The sequence below is a fragment of the Porites lutea genome, chromosome 13 (assembly GCF_958299795.1).
Source record: "Porites lutea chromosome 13, jaPorLute2.1, whole genome shotgun sequence".
NCBI lineage: Eukaryota > Metazoa > Cnidaria > Anthozoa > Scleractinia > Poritidae > Porites > Porites lutea.
Window position 1 is genome coordinate 4331860 of NC_133213.1, and position 27552 is coordinate 4359411.

General features: G+C 40.7%; 2 protein-coding genes across 2 annotated transcripts in view; both read right to left on the reverse strand.

Moving 5' to 3' along the window:
• Positions 1 to 8399: 8399 nt before the first annotated feature.
• Positions 8400 to 16050, reverse strand: LOC140922854 (uncharacterized). Its single transcript, XM_073372889.1, has 6 exons — positions 15710 to 16050; positions 12762 to 12974; positions 11475 to 11748; positions 10502 to 10637; positions 9738 to 10006; positions 8400 to 9014 (listed from the first exon to the last, which is right to left on the reverse strand). Exons 1-6 carry the CDS (start codon positions 16039 to 16041, stop codon positions 8703 to 8705), a joined length of 1536 nt encoding a protein of 511 aa, XP_073228990.1. The 5' UTR covers positions 16042 to 16050; the 3' UTR covers positions 8400 to 8702.
• A 2618-nt stretch (positions 16051 to 18668) lies between these two features.
• The window catches only part of LOC140922972 (uncharacterized), a 29977-nt gene continuing 21093 nt past the window's right edge, over positions 18669 to 27552 (reverse strand). Inside the window, exons 4-11 of the mRNA XM_073373019.1 lie at positions 24231 to 24292; positions 23387 to 23490; positions 22632 to 22694; positions 22016 to 22044; positions 21655 to 21714; positions 20830 to 21035; positions 19429 to 19518; positions 18669 to 18827 (exon numbers count right to left, since the gene is read on the reverse strand). Of these exons, the coding sequence (XP_073229120.1) occupies positions 18708 to 18827; positions 19429 to 19518; positions 20830 to 21035; positions 21655 to 21714; positions 22016 to 22044; positions 22632 to 22694; positions 23387 to 23490; positions 24231 to 24292 (734 nt within the window). The 3' untranslated portion in view covers positions 18669 to 18707. The remainder of the gene's footprint in view (positions 18828 to 19428; positions 19519 to 20829; positions 21036 to 21654; positions 21715 to 22015; positions 22045 to 22631; positions 22695 to 23386; positions 23491 to 24230; positions 24293 to 27552) is intronic.

A 27552-nucleotide genomic window follows, 5' to 3' on the forward strand; every position in this document is an offset into this window, starting at 1 on the left:
CGGGCGGGAACTTCCTCGGATGTGACGTTTTATAGAGAAATTTGGGAAAAAGAGAATTTCACTCCGAGAAAAGCGCCCACATTGGACAAATTTGAGAGCAACTTGAAAACCATCATTTATTCATTTATATTCCAAATGGAATGCTTTTATAATTAACGAATTCTACACTCTGATTGGCTAACACTATCTATTGCGTGATAGACAGTGAGTAGGAAACCAGCGTTTGGAACAAAAACAGAGTAACGACAATCAATTTCTTCGAGAAATCGTTATATGTGTGATGCTTCTGAGGAAGAAATAGATAAACTAAACAAACTTAAGCGGCCACATGTTGATAGGGAATGAGCATTTTTTATCCAGGGTATACTAAGGACAAATGTCATTGTTTCTCGGTGACAAACAAAAGAAGTTTCGAGACGTTTTCGTGAATTCAAGTTGTGAACACCCAAACCTCTTTAAGGAGCTGTGTCACGAAATTCAGGAAAATTACAAAATGCCCGTTAAATTTAGAGAAACGTAAAAATAACCGCTGAAAACTTTAAAGGAAGGTTAAAATAACATAACAGAAACAACAGATGCCACAGATGGGCAAAACTGAAGAAGATTGAGACGGATTGAAATCAGTGTTTTTGAAAACTGTTCAGCCCAACAGTTTTTGAAAGTTGATCCCTGCTGCTTGCAACTTCAAAAATAATGCTCAGCAGACATATTTGTTTGTCTCGGATCTCTGATTTTGTCATTTACCTGTAATTTCTTTGCCTACTTTAAGTTCCATAGCGGTTGAGGGCGAGTAATTGGCAAAACTAAACACAATGAAGTGGACTGCCTTGACACAGCCCCTACGGACACCAAAGGGACAGAACCAAGTGTCCGCTTTACAGAGGTGTCCGTATTATAGAGGTAGGGAATGTATGAATTTTGGCATTTCTGGGACTATACGAACTGTCTGTAATAGAGAGGTGTCCGTATTATAGAGGTAGGGAATGTATGATTTTTGGCATTTCTGGTACCATATTAACTGTCTGTAATAGAGAGGTGTCCGTATTATAGAGGAAGGGAATGTATGAGTATTGGCATTTCTGGTACCAAACGAACTGTCTGTAATAGAGAGGTGTCCGTATTATAGAGGAAGGGAATGTATGAGTATTGGCATTTCTGGTACCATACGAACTGTCTGTAATAGAAAGGTGTCCGTATTATAGAGGAAGGGAATGTATGAGTATTGGCATTTCTGGTACCATACGAACTGTCTGTAATAGAGAGGTGTCCGTATTATAGAGGAAGGGAATGTATGAGTATTGGCATTTCTGGTACCATACGAACTGTCCGTAATAGAGAGGTGTCCGTATTATAGAGGAAGGGAATGTATGAGTATTGGCATTTCTGGTACCATACGAACTGTCTGTAATAGAGAGGTGTCCGTATTATAGAGGAAGGGAATGTATGAGTATTGGCATTTCTGGTACCATACGAACTGCCTGTAATAGAGAGGTGTCCGTATTATAGAGGAAGGGAATGTATGAGTATTGGCATTTCTGGTACCATACGAACTGTCCGTAATAGAGAGGTGTCCGTATTATAGAGGAAGGGAATGTATGAGTATTGGCATTTCTGGTACCATACGAACTGTCTGTAATGGAGAGGTGTCCGTATTATAGAGGTGTCCGTAGGGAAAGGTTAGACTGTAAACAGACCTTTTTATTATATATATATTTTCATCAAACCTTTTTTCTAGAATCGTAGGGGGAGCATATATCCCAGGGGGGGAACTCCGCATATGAAAGGGGTGGGGATGCTCGTCGTCTCTCTTAGGGGTGTAAATTTCGGATTTTGGTCTCATTTAGGGTGTTCTGGGCAAAACGCCATCATATTTAGCCGTGAAGGTCTCGTTTAGGGTTGCACGCGAAAAAATATTAAAATATATATTTAATATGTATATTTTTAATTCGTTTTGTTTACTCCATTCATACGATCTGAGTTTTCTCATTTGTCTGTGTTTTAACATGGTCTCTTTTAGGGGTCAAAAAAAGCTTGGGCCACGCCCAGATCGGTCTCCTTTAGGGGTTAATTCAAAATTTCCGATGAACATCCCCACCCCTTTCATATGCAGAGTCCCCCCCGGGGGGCATACATAGTAGTTCGGTTCTGCTAAAACAATTAGGCTACTCGTACTCCTCCGCAACTCGTTGACTATTGACCAAGAATATAATAGAAATCGAAGTCTAATTGTCAAAGAAAATGTGACTTGTTTCATCCCCTACGGCTAGGTCTTTTTAGTGCAGTGTTTCAGTTTGCTATGTATGAAAAAAATGTTTTATGCATACATATTTACATATTTTATTGGCTCGTCCTCTCAGCCCAAGTGTTAATTTTATTGTTATTAGAAGTATAACTGCGAGAGTTTTTGTGTGAAAAGATATGTTTTTCTTTTTTTAGGTAGGTGGCAAACATAATGTTAGTGCCTAGTGAGTATTGTTAAAAACTGAATCATTGGATAATGTAATTCTAGAGCTCTGATTGGCTTAGCCATCATGGTATATGAGCCATTATACCATGCTCTCCAAATATGGTAACTATACGCGTCTTCTCAATATTAAAAACAAGCTGAAAATCGGTTTTATTTACAAATAAAGTTGGGAAGAATTCTCGACATTTTGTGGCCGCTTTTAATAAAACAATTATTCCACTTGCGCTTGTTGGATATGAGATGATTTTAGCTAACTCGGCGCTACGTGCCTCGTTGGCTATCTACTATCTCATATCGCACTCGTCTATATACTGAGCGCGATTCTAATACGACCGTATATAGCTCTACCTGATAGAAAAAGTTTATTCTTTAAATCAGTCGAATATAGCAGCTGTCGTCAAAGTATATTCTAACAAGGTATGCAAATGTATGAATTCTGCTCTGCACGCAAGTGGCACGAGGTTTGACAAAGGCCAAACGTAAATACACCCATGGCCACAGGTAAGGGTAAATGTTTTGAGAAAAAAAATTGTTTATCTGTCAAGATAAACAATTATTAAGCCTCCTAAAAAGGTTTAACACAGCTTGTGAATTTTTGTAAAATGTCAGTTTTTTATTTATTTCCCTCTTTTGAACTTACAGAAAAGCACTAATTAGTTCACTAACTAAAGTACAATCGCCCGTGGCTAACGACAGGTGATATGATCGAGTTCCAAATCTAACTTGCCAGCCTTGTTAATCAGTTTACAAGTTCCGCTTACGTTAGTGAAGTCTCTCAGTGAAGGCGGTCGTAAAACGAGAAAAAAATGAGAAACTGTTCTGAGGAGCCAGAAACAGAGAAACCATCTTCAGAAGTAGTTGCGTACGCTTTTTTGTCAACCCTCAACATAATTCTGTCTGTCACCGCAACTCTGGGAAATACTTTGATCCTCGTATCTCTTCGTAAAGTATCTTCTATTTACCCACCATCAAAAGCGTTATTTAAATGTTTGGCCGTTACGGATCTTTGTGTTGGTCTCTTTGCGCAGCCACTATACGTCATCTATATTATGCTGGACGATGTGACAAAGATGACCAAGACGACATGCAGCATTCGAGACATAACAATCACTGTGAATAATATTTCGAGTTTTGTTTTGTGTGGGGTATCCATGTTTACATCTACCGCCATAAGCGTAGACAGACTGTTAGCTTTGTCGTTGGGAATCAGACACAGAGTCGTTGTCTCTTTGAGGCGAGTTCGAGCGGTAATAGCATCGTTTTGGGTGACCTCAATCTTCAGTTTATTTCTGCACGTTTTTCTTAGGTACAGTATCGCAGAAACAGTTGGAATAGCCTTCGTGATACTGTCCGCAGTTGTTTCTGTCTTTTGCTATACCAAGATTTTCTTGAAATTACGAAGGCGTCAAGCTCAAGTAGAAGATCGAAATCGCCAGGAGAAACAGAAGGGAGGAGAAACGCGTCTGAACATCATAGGGTACAAGAAGACAGTTTCTTGCATAGGTTGGATTCAACTGGTAATAATTTCATGTTATTTTCCATACATATTTTCCGTTATTATGGTACAGACCAGTGTATGGAAAAAAACAAAGATCGTTGCCAGATCTACGGTAACACTTGTGTACTTAAATTCGTCTCTTAACCCTCTGCTTTATGTCTGGAAGATTAGAGAAGTGAGATTTGCTGTAAAGAATACATTAATGAAGCTTTGCTGCCGTCTGTAGGTCAAACCCAGGCGGGGGGAATAACCCATATGAAAGTGACCTGTATGTTAAAGCGCAAAAGGTCACCATCGGGGCGTGGTTTTAACCACGCCCCGTTGAGACGGTACGAAAAGAGGAGCCATAAGGATTTTACTTGTGCTATACATGGTGACATCGTATGCTGTATCGTGTCATCGTTTCCTCGTATGAAGATCTCGGTTATAACTTATTTGCAAAAATTTTTGAAATCAAAATTCGAGTTTCTCATAAAAAGTAATCAATAAAAATGGAATAGCATAAATTTAAAATAAAATAGAAGGGATTGAAAAACGCAAATGAAACTAGTAGGTAGCTGTTCGCTTGCACGTTCGTATTTTGAACGAGCACTTATGCTCTTAGACGATAACGTGGTTAAATAAATTATTGTTATTGTTTGTAACTTTCATTCAAGGGAAGCTGTGACTAAAGAGGCTTTATTCTAACTATAGAGTTTAGGTTTTTTGCGATTGGCCCCATTGGGGAGGTATCTACATATCCCACCGTACCGCAATACTATGAGTTTCCCTATAATTCAAATACACTGCTGATGGTGTGTTCTGTCGAGAATTGTATTAATGTCGTGAATTGTAATACCTGTCGTAAATTTTAATAACAGTCGTCGTAAATTGTAATACCTGTCGTAAATTGTAATAACAGTTGTCGAGAATTGTAAAAACCAAGCTATCGTAAATTGTAATAACAAGTTGTCGTAAATTGTAATAAGCCGAGCTGTCGTGAATTGTAACAACACATTGTCGTATTTTGTAATAAGTCTTGAAAATGAACAATTATTCATTAAAAATACTAAGATACTAAAGATAGTTCTGTTTTCTCTAATAAATAACAAAATGAGACTGGAGAGGAATCCCACAGTGCAGCTCATCACGAGCTCATTGCTTCGGGGCGGGGGGGGGGGGGGTCTTTAGGACTTTTTAGGTGGGGATGTGCCGCTGGGACCCTGGAACCCTTAGCCTATAGCAGAGCTAGTTCAAGTGAATTTTGCTACCCTATACTCCACTAAACTCCCCAAAACTCCCCCCCCCCCCCCCCCCTTATCCTAGAGTAGCTGTTTTCCAGAAACAACTGAGGTTACTAGCACAGTCCAGCCAAAACAAAATCGATTTGGTTTTTTTATATTCTTGAGTGGCAATTCCCGGTTTCCCTAGTCTAGACTAGAATCTTCAGCCAATTGATCAGTTTAAATGGAAAATGATACCCTCTTCTAGACCCAAACTCTCTCATTTATAAACCCTATCCCAGAGTAAACTGCTTGAAAACCATACCCTTCACGGCAGCGGCACATACTTATATAGCCCATATATGGCAGTAACCCCCGCCCCCACCCCCGATTGCTTCTGAATAGGCCACTTCCCGCAAGTTCCAAAAACCGTAACTTTCAAAACGAGGCTAAGAGCAAAACCTTTTTGTGATAATGAGATTCATCTTCATCAGACTGAAAAATCATTTTCATATCACCTGCTTTGCACTTAGCCTTGCTTTGAAACAGAGGCTCGGGGAAACACGGAAATGGCCCCGCCACTCAACCGTGACAGGGTGGCAAGAGTTTCTTCTTCCCATACGATTTCAACTCTATGCTAGCCGTTTACTTCTTTTTGTTGACTTTTTGAGGTACGAGTTCAGCAACCTCGTCCCCAGGGTCTTCCCGCTTTCCAATATGGCGCCATATTGGAAAGCGAGAAGTCCCTGGGGACGAAGTTGCGAGTTAAGTAATAAATTTCACTAACTAGATGTATCTTTTTCCGATGAATAAATCAGCGTGGTATTTACCCTCTCGAACAATCCGAATTAAACTCACTACAGCTGATTATTGCGTCGCGCAAAATACCCAAATGATACACGAGACGAACGGACACTTTGTTTTACACAAAAACTCTTACACGTCTTTGCACTTAATAGCTCTAATAGTTCAATCCATCGAATTAATTCCAACCAAAGTCTTGGCTAGCCTCCCACGCAGGCGTTTTTAGGGGAGCTCGTATTAGGAGCTCCCCTATAAACGCCTGCGTGGGAGACTAAGTCTTGGCTAGCTTGGTTATTATAATTCTCGACAACTGTTATTACAATTTACGACGATTGCTATTACAGTTTACGACAGGTATTACAATTCACGGCAGAACATGGTGTCATTTCTTGACATACATCTTCAGTGTTCTCTCCGGCCTTTTTTCCCTATTTTTCAAGATATTAACATCAAGGTTCAATATCGGTCAACATTTAGTTTGAAAGAAAAACACTAAAAATTGCCATAGTTAGTCTTTTCCTCACTTCATCATATTTCATACCTTTTCTTGTTTGCCGACGAAAGCTGAAAACTCTGGTATACTCTCATTTCTAATATCCTGAAAAAGTGTTTTCCCAAGTTGCATAAAGTTGGTTGTCCTGTGCAGTCGATGTCCTGTGTTGCAGTTTAGGTTCCCATTTGGTGAGTTCCTTAGCGTTTCAGTCTCCCTTTTTTGGAATTTCTTAGAGCTTTCGTACCCTTCAAAACTGAAGTTCTCTATTTTTGTTTAATTAATTTTTAGGCATTTATCTCTTGCAAACTAGTCCCTATCAAGATCTTCCAGATTAACACACTCGCAAATTCGCCAAAAAAGTACTTTTTCAATATTTTTCTGGCATGGCAAAAATTAGCTTTCGTGAATTTTCATTAAAATTCATTTCTTGGAAATAAGTAAGAATAAGGTTACATAATTCCTTTCTCTTGGGGTGATAAGGGTGTGGTTTTGTTGTAGCAACCAAAAAAAAAACCCTTTGTTGCTATAAACATGCATGCCCGCACTTGGGTTATTATAGGTTGTCAAGGTAACCAGATGCGCTTACGCAGATCGTGATTGTTATGTGAATTTTAGAATCGAAAGAGTGTTTTATGAAAGGAAAGCAGAGAAGGAGAGGTCTTGGCAATGAACCTTTAATTTATCTTGAACTAAAAGTTTTCTGAGTGGTTTTGAGGATGGTTAAAAGATTTTTTTATGGAGTGGTCTACTAATACAACCTAATTTCGAGTAAGACCTCTTAAACAGATCATGAAGAAGTGGTTTGTTGAGGCAACGAACACAAATATTTTCTCAGTTGCTAGGAGGGGACAACAAAAATCCGTTAGGCTTCATCAAAACGCCCAAAAAACAGAACAACCAGATAGAAGACATCCTGGTTTTTTTACTTTTGTCATGGGTTGCGGTGCGAGCAATTCTCGTCTTAACAAAGGAGTTACCGTAGAAAGTCAGGAAAGTTTGTTATCCACAGTAAATAACACGAACGAGGCGAGGGACATGTTGGCAAAAATTAGAATCCTTAATCCCGTTCAAAGAAGGCGCGCGCGTTCAGTGGGTTTGCCGGAGGAAAACGGAGTATACTGGGTTTATTGGCGTCCGGTAAGAGCACTAGGAAGAGGTCTTCGGGCGAATACAGAAAAAGAAGATTTATGGCCAGAGGTCTTGGAAAAGCAACAAACGCGGTCAAGAAATTCATGAACTTTTCACGAACACCAGTATGTCACTTACAGTAAGTGAGAAGACGAAGAAAAAGAAAATGACAAAACCAAATTAGTTGCAAGAACGGCCATGATACTCCTCGCAATGAAGATTACTACCTTAAAAGACTATTTGCTTTTCCGTGATAGTGCAACTGCACGGGGCAGCGAAGAAAAAAAACCTTGGTAAGGTTTGATAGACACAAAAATGATGATGATGACAAACACATTTCTTCCTTTTCAACCTATATAACATAAGAAGAACTGGAACTGTTGGTTTTGATTATACTTAGCTTTTGGTTACTGCTTTTGAAACGAATCGCCTGGGCAAGCGTAACGGCCTGCCATATACTCCTACGCGTGAAGATTGCATTTATAAGACCAATCTGTAATGCTGGACGCTTTGATCGCATCACTTTAATCACTCAGATTGCTATGCTGTTTTTTTAAACGCTAGTCCCCTTTTACAACGAAGCTACTAAGTGGTGGATAGACTGTACCAACTCGGTTGATAAAAAGCAAATTTTTGTGTTTCACGACAACTCCACGGACGCACCACCAATGTAAGTTTAGCCTACAAGTAGTCCCAATTTTTCCTCAGGGATAGTAGAGCGAACGAAACGCGAGCTCACGTGCAAATAACCCCACGCGAGAAAGGCGTCTCGGCTTTCTCGTGTGGGGTGATTTTCACGCGCGCTCGCGTTTCGCTGTCTTTACTATCCCTGAGGAAAAATGGGGACTACTCGTAGTCTAGTGTAAGTTTATTCTCAGCCTCAACGTTCTAACGTTCTTGTACAAATAAAGGTTCTAAAAAAATAATAGCTTGTAAAGAGTGGGAAAAACGAAATTATTCATTTCATTAAAAAGTATTTGACGTAGTTAGATTCAACATGTATTATCAGAAAGAAAGGTTTAGCTGTTCATGATCTGTAAGTAGATTATATGAATGCACTAAACGAAGACAAACGTTTTGCTCCCAAATTTATACTGATCACTTTCAATTCTACTTAAATTGCTTGGGTAAAGGTCCCATTCTCGCTAACACCACTTTCTTGAATACAAAGTAAACAATCACAGCTCCCAACAACAAACCCAAAAAGACACATGCAATCGATACTCCAGCGACGGCGCCCGAAGATAACCCGCTCTTTTGCGGTGCTGCTGACGGCTCCTGGGAGCAAAGGGATGATACGTCAAAAGCTCTCACGGCAGGGTAACGACTTTCGAAGGAGTAGAAGTTTATGTCCGTTTCCATTTCAACATGCGCAGTGGCGTTTATAGTGATATTGCCTTGTATCTCTAGTTTTACTGGCACCTGAAATCGAATTAAAGTCAGGAAGCTTTGAATATAGCCCTACATAAGAGAAAAATGGTTCCATTAGCCTCTCTTGAGCACTAAAATGAGAACTGAGAGGTACTCAGCTTGCTTTTCGAAAAGATGCTCACGTAATATATCAAGCATGAGTGTTTCATCACCAGATGAAACACGGAGAAGAGAGTTGAAAATACGACGCGCAGCGGAGAATTTTTGACGAACTTCGACGTGTTCAATCTGGTTATGAAACACGGTGTTGAATGCTTGATATTACTTCTCAAACAAAATGATTTTGGAAGGAGAAATTAAGGACGCAAAAATTAGCAGTTTTTCATCTGATTTCCAAACACTCATTAAACATTAATTTCCTTTGTATTTTCTTTATGAATTATTAATGAGTTTGAGAAGTAAGGATCGACAAATGACCCATCCTTATGGATCTTGTTATTCCATCTAAGAAAAGAGTATGTTACTGATAAAGGATTCCTTGGTCCTCTTACCAAAGGCGAAAAGCCTCGACATACGCATAAGGCCTCCCCAACACAAATCTCCCTCAAAGTGCCCCCTTTAATTTATACATTTTCTTCTGTGAGCGAGAGTTCAAGAATATCCAGGGATGTCGGATTCCAAAGCCCAGAATTCCAGAATCCACAAGCAAAAAATTTCCCGGATACTGGAGCCCTGGGCGACAGGGTGAAAGGACCTGAGTCACAATTAGCTTACCGGCTGTGTTTCGTAATTTGCTCGCCAATCCGCTTGGGTGAAATACCAACTCCATATCATTTCTGTCACATTGTCAGAAGGCCAGTTCATTCGTCTCTGTACCCAGACATCGCAATTGATTCCCCTAGTGACAGCCCTGCCCTGATATAAAGGCTTTGCGTCAGGATCTTCGAATAGTGCTAATTTACCAAAGGATGCGTAGACCATGTAGCGGTGACTTCCTTTCAGTACAGGATATGGGTTTTGTAATTTCTGCTTTTGGCAACGGCCTGAAATTGAAAGAAATTTTTTCGTTAGGTCAGACATCAACTAATCAACAAACAGCAAAAACTAAATTCATCAATTCGGTGAGAAAAATTAAACTATGTATCATCATAAATCGACCTATCTTGGCTTAGACTCCATGGAGGGACTACTTTCAATCTGATTATGCTTGATCTGATGGCAGCATCATTATTAAAACAATCATTAAGGTCGTGGTGCTAATGTTGTGATGATGTTGGTGGGAGGATGGTGAAATAGCAATCGAAATAATGCGATGAAAACCTCATGGAAAGAAAACTGTATTAACAGAACTTTCGAGAAGTGATGATAATGATGATGACGGTGATGATGATGATGAAAAATTTTGAGCTAGCAACTCATTCGGTTATTTTTTCCACCTGTAATAAACAAGTATTATAAGTGTTCAGTTCACAGGTGATGATGATGATGGTGCCAGTCAAGCTAGCGTTAACGACTTCCAATAACTATGTCTCTCTTACCTGTCTTTCTGTTGTAGTAAGTGCTTTCCTTTGTATTTTTGTTTCTTATGTACGATCCCATGCCAGTCGAGCTAGATCCTTTGGGGTGATACTCCGAATCCTTTCTATACAGCTGCTTTTCAAGATCATAGTATTCCTGTAAGGATAAATAAGGTTCATGTTAGCTGAATCCACGTTCGTTTCTTACTTAACATGTCATGGACAAGCGGGCTTGGTTAAAGTACAGGCGGCCCAGACTCTGTAGCAGTCCATTAGACTTTGAATTTATAAGAGGATGTATGAAAATAGACAAAATAGGTCAGTATTTACGTATTTACCGTGTCTTTGCTTCTAGAGCCATCCGGAAAATCTGATATTTTGGTGGGTACCACTGCTGCTATATGCAACTAAGTTTTAATAAACACCCATGAATTCAGAGGTCCACTCAACGCATAATTTATAAATAAAACCGACTGGTTCTTTCTTGCCGGATCTCTAATGTAGAGATGCTGATGCCAGACGTCACTTGAAGTAGGATTAAAACAACACTGAATGCAAGGCTGGCAATACGAAACAGCCGAAATAATGCTATCTTAGAGTGGTTTTCGTTTGAGTGTCGTAAAACCAAAACCAAAGTAATTACTCTGGCCAATCACATAGGACACAGACATTACATTGAACCAATCAAAACTCGAAGTAATTACATGTGGCTGACGCAAAGCGCGGGAAAATGCATGCGAGCGCGTCACAATTGGCTTTGGTTTTACTTCTGATTGGATGAAAAAGTGGCGCGAATCTTTTAAGCCAATCGCATCGTGTAGAAAGTGCAAAACCAATTACTTTTCGACACTCAAATGAAAACCGCTCTAAATATTGGCCTCAAATAAATCAGCCCTTTGCCGTATTGCCAGCCTTGCATTCAGTTTTGTTTTAAGTCTAGATAGTCCTCAGACAGTCCTGGGTTCAATTACCTGGCTTCACCCCAAAGACTTACCCGAACCGCCCAAATACGATCATCTTCAGAATTAATATATTCCAGGTTGATGTCAAATCTCCTTGGGAACTTTGGTAAAGGAGGGGGGTGAGCTGCTCCCCAACACAAGATTTCCCTAGGAACTTTAAATTCGGGTTCATTGTAGTAAAAGTCAAGGAACGTATAGGAATGAATGATCCCCCCGGTCAGTCCTGCTGCGTTTTGTGGCCGCGCTTCGACAACGACCGGGACCGGGGTGTCTCCACATGTGTGCACCCAGCCTCGAACAGAGAACCTGAAGAATGAATGAGAAAGATATGCACTTAATGGCTAGTATCCACAGTGGAAAAAAAAAAATAAATAAGCAAATGAAAAAGTAAAGACAAGAAAAAAAGAAAAAATCCCGGTTTGGTCGCGTGTCCAGAGAGTGAGTATGTTGCAGTTAATTTTTTATTTCAGTTAATTTTTATTTTTCATTTGTTTATGGGTATGGTACTTTATGTTTATGAATTAAAAACAAAGGGAAAACAGAAATTCAATTATATAAAAAAAACTACCCGATTTAAGGGAATCCAAAAAGAGTGTTGAATTCTGGATTCCAAGCCGTGGAATTTTAACCTTTGTCGGTGGGACTTGGATTCCGGATTCCTTGCGTTGTATTCTGGATTCCAAAGCCCAAGATTCCGGATTCCACAAGCAAAAATTTCACGGATTCCGAAATCTAGATTCCCTTACATGGGGCCAATGAATTTCATTGGATTAACTAAGTAAGACTTAAGAGCTGCTAAGTTTTACTTAGCCAAAGATTAGAGTGTGAAGGCCTAAGTAAAGTCTCAAGTGACTTTACTTTACATCTCATTAAAGTCGGAAAGTCGGAAACGATTCAAGAAAGTTTCAAGCGACTTGAAAACCATCCTTATGACCGACTTAGCTGACTTGCGGTTTCGTGAGCTTTGAGAAAGGCAAAACATGTCAATCAATCTTAATTATGTTGCATGGGAAAATGGCCGTAAGTTAACCTGAAGTAAAAAAGAATCGGTTGTGTGTGAAGCTTTATTTTACTTGAAGTGATTAAAATTTACTTGTCTTGAAATATTTCTTAGCTTATTTAGGCTCTAGTGTAAAGACTTCCAATGAGTCCGCGAATTCGAAATCTCCTGACACGTGACCCATCCCAGAAAGTTGTATGTCAGATTCACGCATCTACTTGTCTAAGGGATAAAGAGTTTTACTCGCAGTCATAATGTTTTTTACTTAGGCTTGTGTTGCATGTTGTAATAAAGTAGAGAGAAATAATGGAGAACTTACCAGTAATCCATAGCAGTTTCCTTCTTACATATTCTCCATCCTTTGACGGGGATGTTTCGTACAATTTTCTTTCCTAAGTATCTGGCGTTTTTTGTTTCGTTTTTGTAAACAAGGTCCAACACTACAGTTGCGCTGCAAGCATCGCCAATCAGCTTCAAAGAGCTCTCGTTAGGAGGAAAACGACACGTGTATCTTTCAAAGCCCTGCTGCGTCCTAACGAAGGAAAATTAAACAGTTTAACCTCTCCGCAGAGGCCATCCTCGGAGACCCAGGGGCAGATAAAGGGGGCGAGGGAAAGTCTAAACGGGCGGAAAAATATATATGGAACGAAGAAAAGTAAAGAAGGGCGAGAAGAGCCCCTGGGGACAATGTCTTACCATGTGTTTTTCTGGCACCAATCAGAAGCCAGAACGGCGGCGACCGTTTGGAACTGGTCTGGTAAGACATTTTCCCCAGGGGCTCTTCTCGCTTCTTTCCATATATATTTTTCGGCCCGTTTAGACTTTCCCTCGTCCCCACTATCTGCCCCTGGGTTTCCGAGGATGCGCAGAGGCCACCTTGAGGACAGAAGGAACAGGGGCACCCAACGTCAATTTCGGAAAATATCTGTTTGGAAGACGATTTGAGATCTAGAATTTTCGGAACATTTGTTGCAAAATTTCTTGCTTGCCCGCCTCTCCTAGGATTTTCGAACATCTAAAAAATGGTATAACTGCCCATTTTTAACGGATTTTTACCCTAAAAAGGTCACCTAGAATTTTCAGGAGCCTTTTTTCTGGCTGAAATTTTCGAAAAGGTAAGTTTTGATCCCTATAATTTTCAGATCACTAGATTTTCAGCTAGGAAATCCGAACAGATTTTAGAGGATAAAAAGATGCCTATATCTACCATTTAAATACTAAAATACGTTTAACAATGCTATTTTTAAATAGTTTTGAGCCATGTTCTCGTTGGGTGCCCCTGAGAAGAAAGTGGCCATTGTAGAGAGGTGACCTTTGGTGGAGGTTCGACTGTATTTAAGCTTAACCGTTAGCCTAACTTCAAGCAAGAAAAGGTGTTTTCAGTATCCTACAGTCTTGGCAATCGTACGCGTACTACAGTGGAACCTCTTCTTTGGGACACATCTATTTAAGGGACACCTCCATTCCGGGGAAACAAAAAATTTGGTCCGGGAAAGATGTTCACACAATATTTGTATCTGAAAGGAAAGCTCTATTCAGAGGAATGGGACAATTCTTCCGGGTCCCGAAACCCAGTTTTAACCTCCTTAAACGTGACTGACAACAAAGAGGATTAATAAGTGTACATTGACCACAATAATGGCAGCTTTCACAACATTGAACACGTGCTTCACTCGTGGAAAAATCAACATCGTGAATCTAGTTGCTTGAGGTAATGACAGCAGCAGATTCCGAGGGAAAATATAAAAATATTTTCTTTGTTGGTTAGTAATTGACAAACCCCAGCCATCCATTCACTCTAACCAGAGGCCACCCAGGCTCTAAAGCTTCGTGATTTACGTATCCTGCGGGCAGTGGCCGGGTTTCCCCCAGGCTGGAGACTACGCTAAGAAAGGAGAAAAACCACTGCGACCGGCCGTTTGCTTCTTTGATCGAGCCGCCGTCGAGCGCCTTGGAAGATTAAATTAACTTTGCACAAGTAAAATCTATTTAAAAACAAGTTAAGACTCTTGCGCATTTGCTTACGCTTATAACTGCTGCCTTACGCGAGATATGCAAACGTTATGCAATAGTGCCGGTGTTCATATCTCAACTTTGGGCTGCCTGTAATCTAAAAAACGATCTAGAGTGCTAACCTTTTGACAAACAAGCATAACAGATGGGTCAACCTCGAACAACAATTATCAGTAACATGACAACTACTGCGATCTCTAACTCTTCGGTCCAGATGATGCACGGTGAAGAATTCATGAAATGTTTATGACATACAGTCGAACCCCGGTATTTCGAAGTCCCAAGGGAAATAAAAAAAGTTCGAAATAGCGGGGCTTCGAAATAACCGCGGAAGCGTAAAGGGAAGGGTAAATCCAAGGGCATTCGATCTTCCTTCGAAATAGCGGGGACTTCGAATTAACCGAATTCGAATTAGCGAGGTTCGACTGCTATCTTAAAGTCGTTACTACTCCTTTACTGACAGTCTTAAAAGACTGTCAGAAAAGGAGTAGTAACTACTTAAAGGACCTTAAAAATATGTGGATGAAATACTATGGCGTGACAGTGCAAATGAAACCACTTCATTATCTGTTACTGGGAGCCCATCAGCCAATACTTGCTTGACAATCGTTTTACGTTTTTCTTATTTGTTCGATAGTATGTTTGTGTATTTATTTCCAAAGCAATCTATCCACACTGTCAGACTGAGGTAAAGTGGTTTTAGAATCGCTCAAAATGTGCACTCAATATAAGCGTATCAAAAAAGAACTTGGCGATGGGGTCAGGTATGGCAGGTTGGAGCTGCATGTTCCCCCGACTTACCAGCTAATGAAAACGAAATTAGCTTGCTCGCTTACATGTAACTCATTTTGGTAGCTTAAGTTTAGAAGGCCATACTTGGAGTCGCGCTTAATTCCATAGCACCGCACTTTTCATACTTTTGGTGGAATCAGAGAATCACAAGACATTGCGTCTTTTAAGCGATCTATTAAAGCTTACACAGCTTAAAGTGTAGGGCTTGTAAATTCTGCAAACAGTTGTAGTTTTAGATTCTGCTTTTAGCCATTTTGTAGATCTATTTATAGTCAGCATTTTAATTGTAGTAATGTATAGGTTACTTGTATACTTTTACATTTTTTTAAATTTGCACATACGTACACGTTTTAACGAGAACTTTGGTGCTCCTGGGTGTTAAGTGTCTAAATAAAGGATTTGACTTTTGATCTGACTTTGATTTGGACAGATAAGGGATTAATTTTCAATATTTAAACTCACCAATTATAACTCAAACAGTCATCCAAAGTGTATAGGTTGTCTATTTCATTCTCCAATTTGTTCCAGTATGTCTCCCAATCGTACTGATACGCAATCAGGGTGAACGCCCCTCTCTGTTTCTTCGCGTCGAATCGCTCGTCCACGAAGTAGGTTTCGTTCCGATGGCTCAAGCTAATCTCCATGCGGGTATGAAATTCCGGTGGGCTAACGCTTACATCCCGGGGAAACGGTTCGTAGTTTCCATCCTGGGAATTACTGGAGCAATTGAGGGCTTTTCCGAGCTCGACAACGAGTGTAAACAAAGCGATCAGAAAAACTGCGCGCCAAGTCATCTTGTTTATGAGGCACGGGCATCAGAAATATCTCTTAAGGTCAACTTGACCTCATTGTCTTGGGAATTTAGGGATCGGATTTGAAAGCTAAAGTTGATCGACACATCAATCGACACGTCAAGCTTGACACGCAAAGCGAGCTGATTGAGGAGGAATACACAGAGGGCGTGGCAGTGACCGGAGGGGGAAGAGGTACACTGTTTTTTTTAAGGGAAGAGGTAAATAAAGGGGTGTGGATTGGTGGGGATTTCACGCTAGGCATTTGCACCTCTGTGCAGCTGCACAAAATTTCCAAACAAATCTTATAATTTTCTCCTGGTGGTATGTTGTGCAATGTAAAAATTATGCGCTAGCTGTAAAATCTAAATTGGGATTAAATTTTCCATTTAGTCAAAAAATTGGGGAAAGGTACACAGCACCACGGAAGGTCAAATCAAAGAGAGGATTAAAGACCCTTATATTAAGTTACAAAAGTCCTTAATTTAGCGAATAAACATATCGGTATAGGGCGTTTATGTTTCCACAAAAACAGACAAACATTGGGTTAATGATAGCTAGCATATATCGCTGGTTTAGAATGACAAGACTGGCTTTACTGTGCGCACGGTACAGGTTAAAAAAGCCTTTGTTTGAAGGGGTCGGTATACCATCAACAAACAGAGATGAATGCTACCACAGGTTGCGTAAGCCTACGAGTAATAATAGTTGTCGTGTAATATATCGTAATTGTAATAGGGATTAACGAGAACTAGGCTCGATTACAAGCCGTTTGTGGGAGTTCAGTTTGCATTCTCCTCAGAAGAAAAGTAGGCGACCAAAACGGCTGGAAATCGAGCCTTAGAGAGCCTAGCCAAGAGGACCCAACGTGAAAAATTTGGGTCTGTTTTAATTGCTGTGTTTGACTCCTATATAAAGGACGCTAAAATGTCCACACAAACTTCGCCTCCATCGAGGTAATCCAAGACAGTCTTGGATTGTGGACTTTAAGTTGTGGATTCCGGATTCCCGGCCCGGATTCACGGTACTGGATTCCGGATCCCAGTCGTTAGCAGGATTCAGGATTCCTTGCGCTGAATTCCCGATTCCAAAGAACAGGATTCAGGATTTGACAAGGAAAGAAAATTCACGGATTCCCGGATGGAATCCAGATTACTTTACATGTGGCAACAAAACCTTGCGTACAGTCGAACCTGTATTAACCCTTTAACCCCTAAGATCAAAATTTGAATTCTCATTTGTTGCCCCGATTGATTTCCCACAGAAGTAATGGGGAGAAGTTGATAAAATATCAAACAAATTCTCTTGTGTGATAATGTCCTTAATTCTCATGACCACTCTGTTTTACAAAGCATTGATAGTACAAGGAGAAATTTGATGCTGATCACTCTTAAGGCTTAAAGGGTTAAGCGGTCACACTCGGGTACAGGTTACAAGAAACACAGTTCAAAGAATTAGATCTCCATTGCTGATCAGAACAGACGGTTGACCTCAAATAGAACCATTCATTTCCGGCGTTTTAATGGTTTGCGAAAATAAACAAGTAAATCAATTGTTGTAGCTCGTGTGTTACATTATTTGAAACTGTATGAACACCGTGTGACCGTTTAATACAGGTTAAGACAATAACAACAGTCTCGTTGGGACTCCGCTTAATAGAGGTGAACGCTTAAAAGAGGTCGAAATTACAGTACATCAAGAGAAGTAATTTTCAGGACTTTGAAAACTGAACGCTTAATAGAGGGTGACCGCTTAATACGGCGCCGCTTATACAGGTTCGACTGTATAACAGCAATTCTCGCTTGTGAGCTTGGGCCACCTATGCTGCAACATGTTGGCTTCGTTTGATGTGAACACCTGGTCGTGCTGCGTAAGATGATGTCGAAATAGTTTGAATGAGTTCCACAGGGCTATCTAACATTTCTTTCGTTTCTTGGGCAATGCTACTCTCTTGTGCACCTGACATTTTAGTCACGTTTGAGCAGCTCAGCAGTAATGATGAAAGTAACAAGGGACACCCGCAAGCGCTCATGCGCTCACCCTTCGTTTACATTGTACTTGATAGCAAGAAAACGTGTATTTTGGTGTCCCCAAATTAGTAAGGGATTCTTTTTTCCCTGGCTAGACGGCTTTGACACTTTAATAAAGTTTCTATCTATCTATCGTTAATCAATATCAGAACAATACTCTTAATAAAACTCGATTCTCATATGTTATGATTTATTCAATTCGGCTTCCGTAATTTGAGACACAAACACCCGTTCTTAGATTCTCTCAATATCACCTTTTGGAAATTTCGTGAATTTGGCGGTCGGGTGTCTGAGTGGTTGCTTTTTGTTCCACTCCAGCGCTCCATAATGAGAAGCTTCGTTGCTATTGCCCTGCAAACAGCAAGTGCACGGTTTCTCAACCGTTGCAGGGTGGTTGCGACGGGATCATTACTAGGAAGTTGCATGGGTCGAACTTGCATTCGAGGGTACTTGACCTAGATCGCTTTGCGCGCCTAAATTTTTATCTCAATCCATGTGTAAATAAATCGACAAAAGGGAGAGTTTCGTAACCATGGAGTAACCATTTGAAAAGTACATGGAACTCCGCATGCCCGTAAGGCGACAGGTAATCGTGATCGACTATCACTTCTGGTTGACGGCTGCACTGTCATTATGACGTCACTTCTCTCCCAATACTCTGATTAATTCTGAAGCTACACTTTGAAGAGCTTCCCCCGCAAGTGATTCCGGGAAGGATTCAAAAATGTTTGAACCTTGTTCGCAGCAAACACAAAGATTCTGTGGAAAGCGAAGGTATGAAAAGAACAACTGAGAACAAAACACCTGAGTGGATTTCCGCAGGGGTATAAATTTCCATCATACGAACATAAAACAAGGACCGAGGAATGTGTCCGCACTGATTACAAAGGTGTTTCTTTTGGGACCATTTTTACTATATTTACTGTTGATTGATTTACTTACTTATAATTATGTTTATTCATTCATTCATTCATCTATTCAGTCTACTGGCGATGCAAATCAGCTTACTGCTATTCAACTTAATGTCCAACATTTTTACTGATCCAGGACTACACAATACCCGCTGGCCGCAACGGCTTAATGCTCAGTTTTCCAGCAGTTTAGGGAACGCCGTAAAAATTTTCGGTTCTTTGATGAAAGACCGCTTAATGAAGAGTGACTGCGCTTATTAAACATTCGAACGTGCATTGAGCGCGTAATAACCTGTATAAAAATACTGGTTTGACTTCAGTGAGCTTAGTGCGATTCAATGCGGTCGAACACTAGCGTAGGGCGCGAAGCAGTTTGGGAAAACTTAGGCCCTTATATACCCCGTAGTGTAGGCTGCCCTACCTGTGTTATATGAATCAGTGTCTGTTACCTGATCAAGTGGAATACTGCCAAGCAAATTGACACCAAATTCATCAGCAAGTTTGCCAGCGCCACCAGTTGAAAAAAGATTAGAGCATTCCTAACAAAAGCAAACAAAGTGTCCGTCATTATAAGGATCACAAAAAGCATACATAAACCAAGCGATTTCTTTCCTAATGGCATTAATGAATTAGAAATGTGTAATGAAATGTATACACAGAGCCAGTAAGCGATCATATCGCGAAAAGCCTGAGGTAGCCTCTATTTGCAGGTTAAGATCCTCACATTTTTTTCTACGTATATCCTGACTTTAAGTACAGACAAACCTCTATATACGATCACCTCCGATAAGCGACCACTTCCCATAAGAGACCCTCTATCACTCGCTCACTTGACTGGAAAATTTTGATGCTGAACCCCAAAATTTTGCCAGTCAAATTCTTGAAGTTAGAACCACGTGTAAATGACCACCTCTCGTAAGCAACCGCGACCACTTTTGGGGACGACAGTTCTACAATTTTCCACTCTTCCTTCTGTAAGCGACGTGAACTGACGCATGGTCTGATCTTAAAATTTGCAGTATGCACTTCGCACGAAAACCTCTTAGTGCTAACGTGGAACTGCATGCAATAGATTTAAATTATCTCCGAAAAGTGCATGCAACAGATTATCCCCGGAAAGTTAGATTGTCTGGAACACCTTCCCTCTTCTGTTCGATTCGTGTACACAACTGGTACATATTCTGATATTCTCCATACTTTCGGCTCAAGGTCGGTTAACGGAGCATGAACATTTTGTGTATGGGTAAAGGCACGGTTAAACCATGACCTCAGCAAGGAGTTGGCCTAGAACAGCAGTATCCTCGTGACAAAGGCCTGTTGACGGTTTGCTATCTCGATGTTTTCTTTCGTTTGATTAGAGACCTTTAGATTCTAAGACGAGTAAGACTACGGGTACTAGATTTTCTCAATACTAAGTAGTGCTCGCGCGTGAACCAGCGTCATTTTGGCGGGAAAACGTGGTAGCCGTCTTCATTCTACTTCGAGTTTTAGCGAGAATGTCGAAGTGGCGGAAACAAGATATCAAGTGTTAGAAGTTTGATTTGTGATCAGGAGGCGACGTAACCTCCTTCACTAAAGATGACAGTCCTAACTTTTCTAGTGAAAAATGGTAAAATGAAGCTTTGCGAAAAGTCTATATGTTGAGAATACGCGAAAAAAAATAATAAAGTAAAATCTCGAACTAGTAGTCGTCCTCGTCCTCGAATCCAAAGGTCTCTATTTTTGTCCTTTCTTGCTTGCTTTTTATCTTTTTTGTAAGTTGGAGATAACTGGACTTTAGAGCACCCCAATCTTAACTTACATTGTCCAACAGGAACCCTTCTACATGTGTATTACTTGTGCGTACCAACCTGACAGTGAGGACAAACAAAACCACTCATATTCTCCACGATGCCTAGAACTTTGACATCCATTTTGAGACAAAAGTTGAGTTCTTTACGAATGGTAGCTAGCGCCACTTCTTGGGGCGTTGTCACGACAACTGCGCCATCTGGTCGGGCATTCTTGAGTGCTTTAACTACTGTAAGATGCTCGTCTGATGTCCCAGGAGGAGTGTCTAATAACAGAGCAGATGTCCGAGTCAATAATTTGGCATATAATGCGCGGATTTAGCAAAGACACCGCAATGTAAAATGAGGACGCGTGCTGAAACCGATGACCTCGACTTCCGGTGTTCAAATTGCTGTTCTGCAATAGGCCATTTGCACGATGACGTCATTTTACTACTACGACCAGAATCCTTCAGGATTTTGCTTTCTTGTGCAAATTAGGGCTTTCGTTTCCGAAACCTCACTGGGAATACCAAATTAGAATATGAAAGGAAAACGAAGAGGATTCTGGTCGTAGTAGTGAAATGACGCCATCATGCAAATGGCCTATTAGTCAAGTCTATTTTTAGATCTGAGCAGGTCATCACCTTGTCTTTGCTAAAACTGACATCATGTGCGCGTGCTAAGAAAGGACAAAACTTAACAAACTGCTGTTCGATATAACGATCTCGTTTTCTGAAGTAAATACATAAGAATTTGGAACGAGAAATGGTACAGTAGGAAAAGCTAGTATTACTTGAGTTTTCACATCTTTGATTTCAAACTCAAGAATGAAGGAATGAGTTTTTACGATGTACTTAACAGCGCAAAATGACTTTATACTGCAAGTGCAGTTCTGTCACTCACCAAATATGAGAAAATCGAGTCTTCCCCAGAAGGTGTCCTTGAGAAACTGCTTGATTAAACCTGAAAGAAAAAAAACAAAAAGTTGTATTGTAAATTCTAATAAAACCCTGAGACTTTACCTGCATCTATTTATGTTCCTCACTATAAAGTGATACGATTTCTTTTCAGTACGGCATTTTTCTCGTAGTGATTTAAGTTTTACATAACATTACTGTGGCAAAATAGCCTTCATAGAGAAATTGGTAAATGAATTTTCACGCATTAGTTCACTGTTTAATTGATATAATTTGAGACGCAGTAGGCCTCAAATATATAAATATCCTAAAAAAACTCGTATTATTACAATACATACACTACATACCAGTTTTTCTAGGTCCACGCCATATAATCCTGAAGATAAAACAGAAAGATTGATTTACAAGGACAAAATCCTTATTGCTTTTTAGAAAAAGAGCTTGCGCATCTTAGCAGTGCACGTAGATTGAAATTTTAAACGAGGCTGTTTTCGTCCTGCATTTTTTGAACGAGGCTTTTGGAAAAAAAACACATGATTTTAAATAAATGGTCAACGCAAGCTTTGACCTCGTTTCATTGTACGTTACTCACTAGAGCGGAATGTGGGAAAGATTTGACATTGGCGTAGCCTGCGAGCAAACTCTCCCGGGGAGCTCCGGTGCTCTGGTGCTGTCCCCCACAACAGTACCCCAAAGAACCCAGGAGAGCTTGCTCGCGGGCTACCATCGGCGTGCATCTTCCAAATTGTTTTGGTCAATACTAGCTGGTCATGAATTGGCTGGGGGGGTTTAAGCCAATAAGAAACGGATATATATGTTGGACGAATAGTTGAATTGCTTTTAGAATACACTCAGAGCCCTCCTCTAGAAGTAATGTCGCATTAACAGTGATTAGAATGATGAAACATTATATATTTTACTTCCTTTTTGTCATTAAAAAAGTAGTTTTGATAATAAGCTTACGCATTATCTGTTTTCTCCAACAAGGAGCCTACTGACATGACCTTCACATCAAAGTGAGGAGATCTGAGAATAAAGATTGCATTCAAATAAATAACTTAAAAAGTACGGTAAACTACCAGAAAAAAAAAACAAAAAAACAATTAATTGTATGATAAATGTCTGACAAACGCTCCCATGAGAGGGTGGGGGAAGGAACAAACTAGCAATTGAAAGTCCGTCTGTGGGTTTCCAAGTTTGCTTCAAAACAAGCTATAGAACAAGCCTTTCCTTTTTTGCTTTCACCTTTGAGCAAGACAAACTTTATGCTCTGATTGCATGAGAATAACTTCTACGAACGCTAACTCAATGACTGAACATAAGTTCGCATCACGTCTGATAATCAGGATTCCGAAATCCTGGAACATTTTGCAAGTGGAATTCACGATTTTCATATAGACCATAATACATCTTGTTTAGCCCCCAAAATTTTGCATAACCATTGTTTCCGATTTCTCTTGGGACGACTATAATACCCAGGAGAAATTGGAAACAATGGTTATGCAAATTTTGGGGGTAAACAAGATGCATTATGGTCTATGTGAAAATGGTGAATCCCCCATGTAAGTTACTCTGAGAAGGAACCTAAGATCGAATACCTAGAATCTGGGATCCGCAGCATGGGATCCAGAATCCGAGACTGTCGTGGATTCCCTTACATGAGCCGGGCGAATTAGTTACATATAAGATAGTTTAGAATCACTCCTCTGATGCCTTACTTCAAAGGAGTCCATCCATAAGGTGAGTTAATGACCTGCTTGCCTTCCACAGCCATTAACTTGGGTACACTTGGACCACAAATATCCAGGTCTACAAGCCCTACCTAACAAAGGAATGCAATCGATAGATACCAATCTTTTAGCTTCGTGGAAAGTAGGGTGACAGTACCTTGCATTTTCAGTACAAGAGTACTTGTTGTGTCTGTTCCGTAAACAGTAACAAATATATCCAAACTAAATTCCTTAATCTACCTCAACGCTTCTCGAGTCCAAGTTCCGAGTCAAAACTCGAAAAACTCACATGACACCATGACGTAATGTGTAACGCAACGCAAAATGTCTATTACATTTCTTCCCCTCCCGAATTACAGAGGATCTGAAATTCGAATACATTTTAAGTGAAATACAACCTTAGTTGAAATATCATAGTTCTTTGAGCTTTTCTTGTTACACATAAATCTGATAACGCTTCGGTGACCGGAATCTCCAGCGGAGTGATTCTAGTTATTGGTCGCTTAAGGGTCTTACCATTAACCTGTACGTCCACCACTTGCAACTCATTAATTGAAAACTTTTATAAAGTAGGAATTTTTCCTTTTTAACCCCTTAGGTCCCAAGAGTGACCAACATCAAATTTCTCCTAACAACATCAGCGGATCATCAAGAGTAAAGGTTATGAGAATTACTAAATTGATTACCAAAGGAAGAATGCTTTGATTTTAAACCAAATTCCCTCAACTATTTTTAAAAGAAATGTATGGAGATCAGTCGGGAGCATTTGTATGTGGATCTTGGGGCTTAAAGGGTTAAGAGTGGGTGCTATCAAAGTCAAAACTACTGGTACCTTTTTATCCAATTTAGCAAGGGCCATACTAAGAGTTGCTGCCAAGCTTGATTTACCGACACCTACGAAAAAATTGATGTAGTCAAAGTCAATCTTGGCCTTATGGGCCTGTACAGCTGACCAGTCAAATGGTAAACAAACACCTTACTGGAGAGCAAGAAGCTACTAGGACAAGACAGGCAATGAGTTTGCATGGTTTAAAATGGTAACCAATTTCCTTTACCTATCTTGTCCCAGTAGGTTAATTTCTTCCCCTGCAGAAAAGTGTTTTTGTACCACGTTACTGATAACCAGCTGAAAAGAATCTATTTTATTTCTCCATGAATTTAGTAGGGGTGTAACGATTCATATTCCTTGCGATTCAATTCGATTTCGATTATGTAAATGTTTCTTAATTGTTATAACGTAACGTGTAATGTTAACAACATGCAACCCTAAACCCTCAATTTGAGAACAGTAACAGGGACAGGAGGATTCACAGTCGCTTGGTTCGTCATCATGTTTGAGAACCTGACAAAGATGGTTTGCCTTATTTGGAAATTCTCAAGAGGTGGTTGAAGGACAGCATTTTTACCAGGCCACACAAAATGGCGCATGAACTGCTATCGCCTTTGCTCGTCAATCAAAAACGCACATTTTAAAGAGTTCTGGATTCTGATTTTACAATATAATAACTCACTGAGGGCACCCTGGAAAAGGTATGCAAAAATCGAAGCAAAATCGAAACGTGGATGCAAAGAATCGTGAATCGAACCGAACGGTCATAATCGCGATTAATCGAGAATTCGATTAACTGTTACACCACTAGAATTAACCAGCCACACTTCTTAATGTTTATTTCTTAACTTAGTTACAGAAACGGTATTCAAACAGGTGAGAAAGTAGGCTAACTATCATCATACAAGGTTAGGTAGAGAAGCGATAGGACATAAAGCCTCCAACAAAGTTTCTCCACCATCTACAAGCCTACATGTAATCCTCAAGTCTGAAGAAGTAGACAATAATAATAACAATAATAACAATAATAATAACAATAGTAATAACCCAAGGTTACGGAGTGCAGAAGACAACGGTCAAAGCTCAAAGCGCTTTTGCTCCAGCACTGTACTTTACGTAGGTTTCACGCAACAAATGTACAAAACACGCGTGACAAGATTACGAGTGATGGTGGGTCCAAACAAGCGTGATAAAAGTTTGTTTTGTGCATTCCATACGTATATGTTACTGTTAATACAAGTAAAAACGAATCCTGGCAAAAGACATGTGACACATGCATGTTGTCACTGTTGTCTCTGTGGTCGCCGTTGTCTCTGTTGTCTCTCTTGTCAATGTTGTCGCTTTTGTCACTATTGTCTTTGTGGTCGCCGTTGTCACTGTTGTCAGTGTTGTAGCTTTTGTCACCGCCGTCGCTGTTGTCGATGTTGTCACCGTTGTCACCGTTGTCGCTGTTGTCGCTGTTGTCACCGTTGTCGCTGATGTCACCGTTGTCACAGTTGTCACCGTTGTCACTGTTGTCACCGTTGTCACAGGTGTCACCGTTGTCACTGTTGTCACCGATGTCACAGGTGTCACCGTTGTCACTGTTGTCACACTTGTCACCGTTGTCACTGTTGTCATCGTTGTCACTGTTGTCACTATTGTCACCATTGTCACAGTTGTCACTGTTGTCACTGTTGTCACTGTTGTCACTGTTGTCACCGTTGTCACAGTTCTCATTCTTGCCACCGTTGTCACAGTTGTCACTGTTGTCACCGATGTCACAGGTGTCAGCCTTGTCACTGTTGTTACTATTGTCACTGTTGTCACCGTTGTCACTGTTGTCACCGTTGTCACAGTTGTCACCGTTGTCACTATTGTCACTGTTGTCACAGGTGTCACCGTTGTCACTGTTGTCACCGATGTCACAGGTATCACCGTTGTCACCGTTGTCGAAGATGTCACCGTTGTCACAGGAGTCACCGTTGTCACTGTTGTCACTGTTGTCACCGTTGTCACTGTTGTCACCACCTGTCACAGTTGTCACTGTTGTCACTGTTGTCACCTTTGTCACAGTTGTCACCATTGTCACTGATGTCACTGTTGTCACAGTTGACACAGTTGTCACTGTTGTCACCGTTGTCACCATTGTCACTGTTGTCACCAATGTCACAGGTGTCACCGTTGTCACCGTTGTCACTGTTGTCACCATTGTCACGGTTGTAACCATTGTCACTGTTGTCACTGTTGTCACCGTTGTCACAGTTGTCACAGTTGTCACTGTTGTCACTGTTGTCACAGTTGTCACTGTTGTCACTATTGTCACCGTTGTCACAGGTGTCACCGTTGTCACTGTTGTCACCGTTGTCACTGTTGTCACTATTGTCAGAGTTGTCATAGTTGTCACTGTTGTCACAGTTGTCACAGGTGTCACCGTTGTCACAGTTGTCACCGTTGTCACTGTTGTCACAGTTGTCACCGTTGTCACTGTTGTCACCGTTGTCACAATTGTCACCGTTGTTACTGTCGTCACCGTTGTCACAGGTGTCACCGTTGTAACTGTAGTCACCGATGTCACAGGTGTCACCGTTGTCACTGTTGTCACAGTTGTCCCCATTGTCACAGTTGTCACCGTTGTCACACGTGTCACCGTTGCCACTGTTGTCACTATTCTCAGAGTAGTCAGAGTTGTCACTCTTGTCACTGTTGTCACAGGTGTCACCGTTGTCACCGTTGTCACTGTTGTCACAGTTGTCACTGTTGTCACTGTTCTCACCGTTGTCAAAGGTGTCACCGTTGTCACCGATGTCATAGGTGTCACCGTTGACACTGTTGTCACTGTTGTCTCAGTTGTCACTGTTGTCACCGTTGTCACAGGTGTCACCGTTGTCACTATTGTCACACTTGTCACCGTTGTCACTGTTGTCACCATTGTCACAGTTGTCACCGTTGCACAGTTGTCACTGTTGTCACCGTTGTCACAGTTGTCACTGTTGTCACAGTTGTCACTGTTGTCACAGTTGTCACTGTTGTCACCGTTGTCACAGCTGTTACCGTCGTCAGTGTTGTCACTATTGTCAGAGATGTCAGAGTTGTCACTGTTGTCACAGTTGTCACAGGTGTCACCGTTGTCACCATTGTCACTATTGTCACTGTTGTCACCGTTGTCACAGTTGTCACCGTTGTCACTGTTGTCACTGTTGTCACAGTTATCACCGTTGTTACTGTCGTCACCGTTGTCACAGGTGTCACCGATGTCACTATAGTCACCGATGTCACAGGTGTCACCGTTGTCACTGTTGTCACCATTGTCGCTGTTGTCACCGTTGTCACAGATGTCACCGTT

Coding starts and splice junctions, on each gene's coding strand:
- LOC140922854 (XM_073372889.1), bottom strand. CDS start 16,041: ATGACTTGGCGCGCAGTTTTTCTGATCGCTTTGTTTACACTCGTTGTC. Junction 11,749..12,761: donor GAAACTGCTATGGATTACTG/GTAAGTTCTCCA, acceptor TTCATTCTTCAG/GTTCTCTGTTCGAGGCTGGG. Junction 10,007..10,501: donor TTACTACAACAGAAAGACAG/GTAAGAGAGACA, acceptor TTTCAATTTCAG/GCCGTTGCCAAAAGCAGAAA.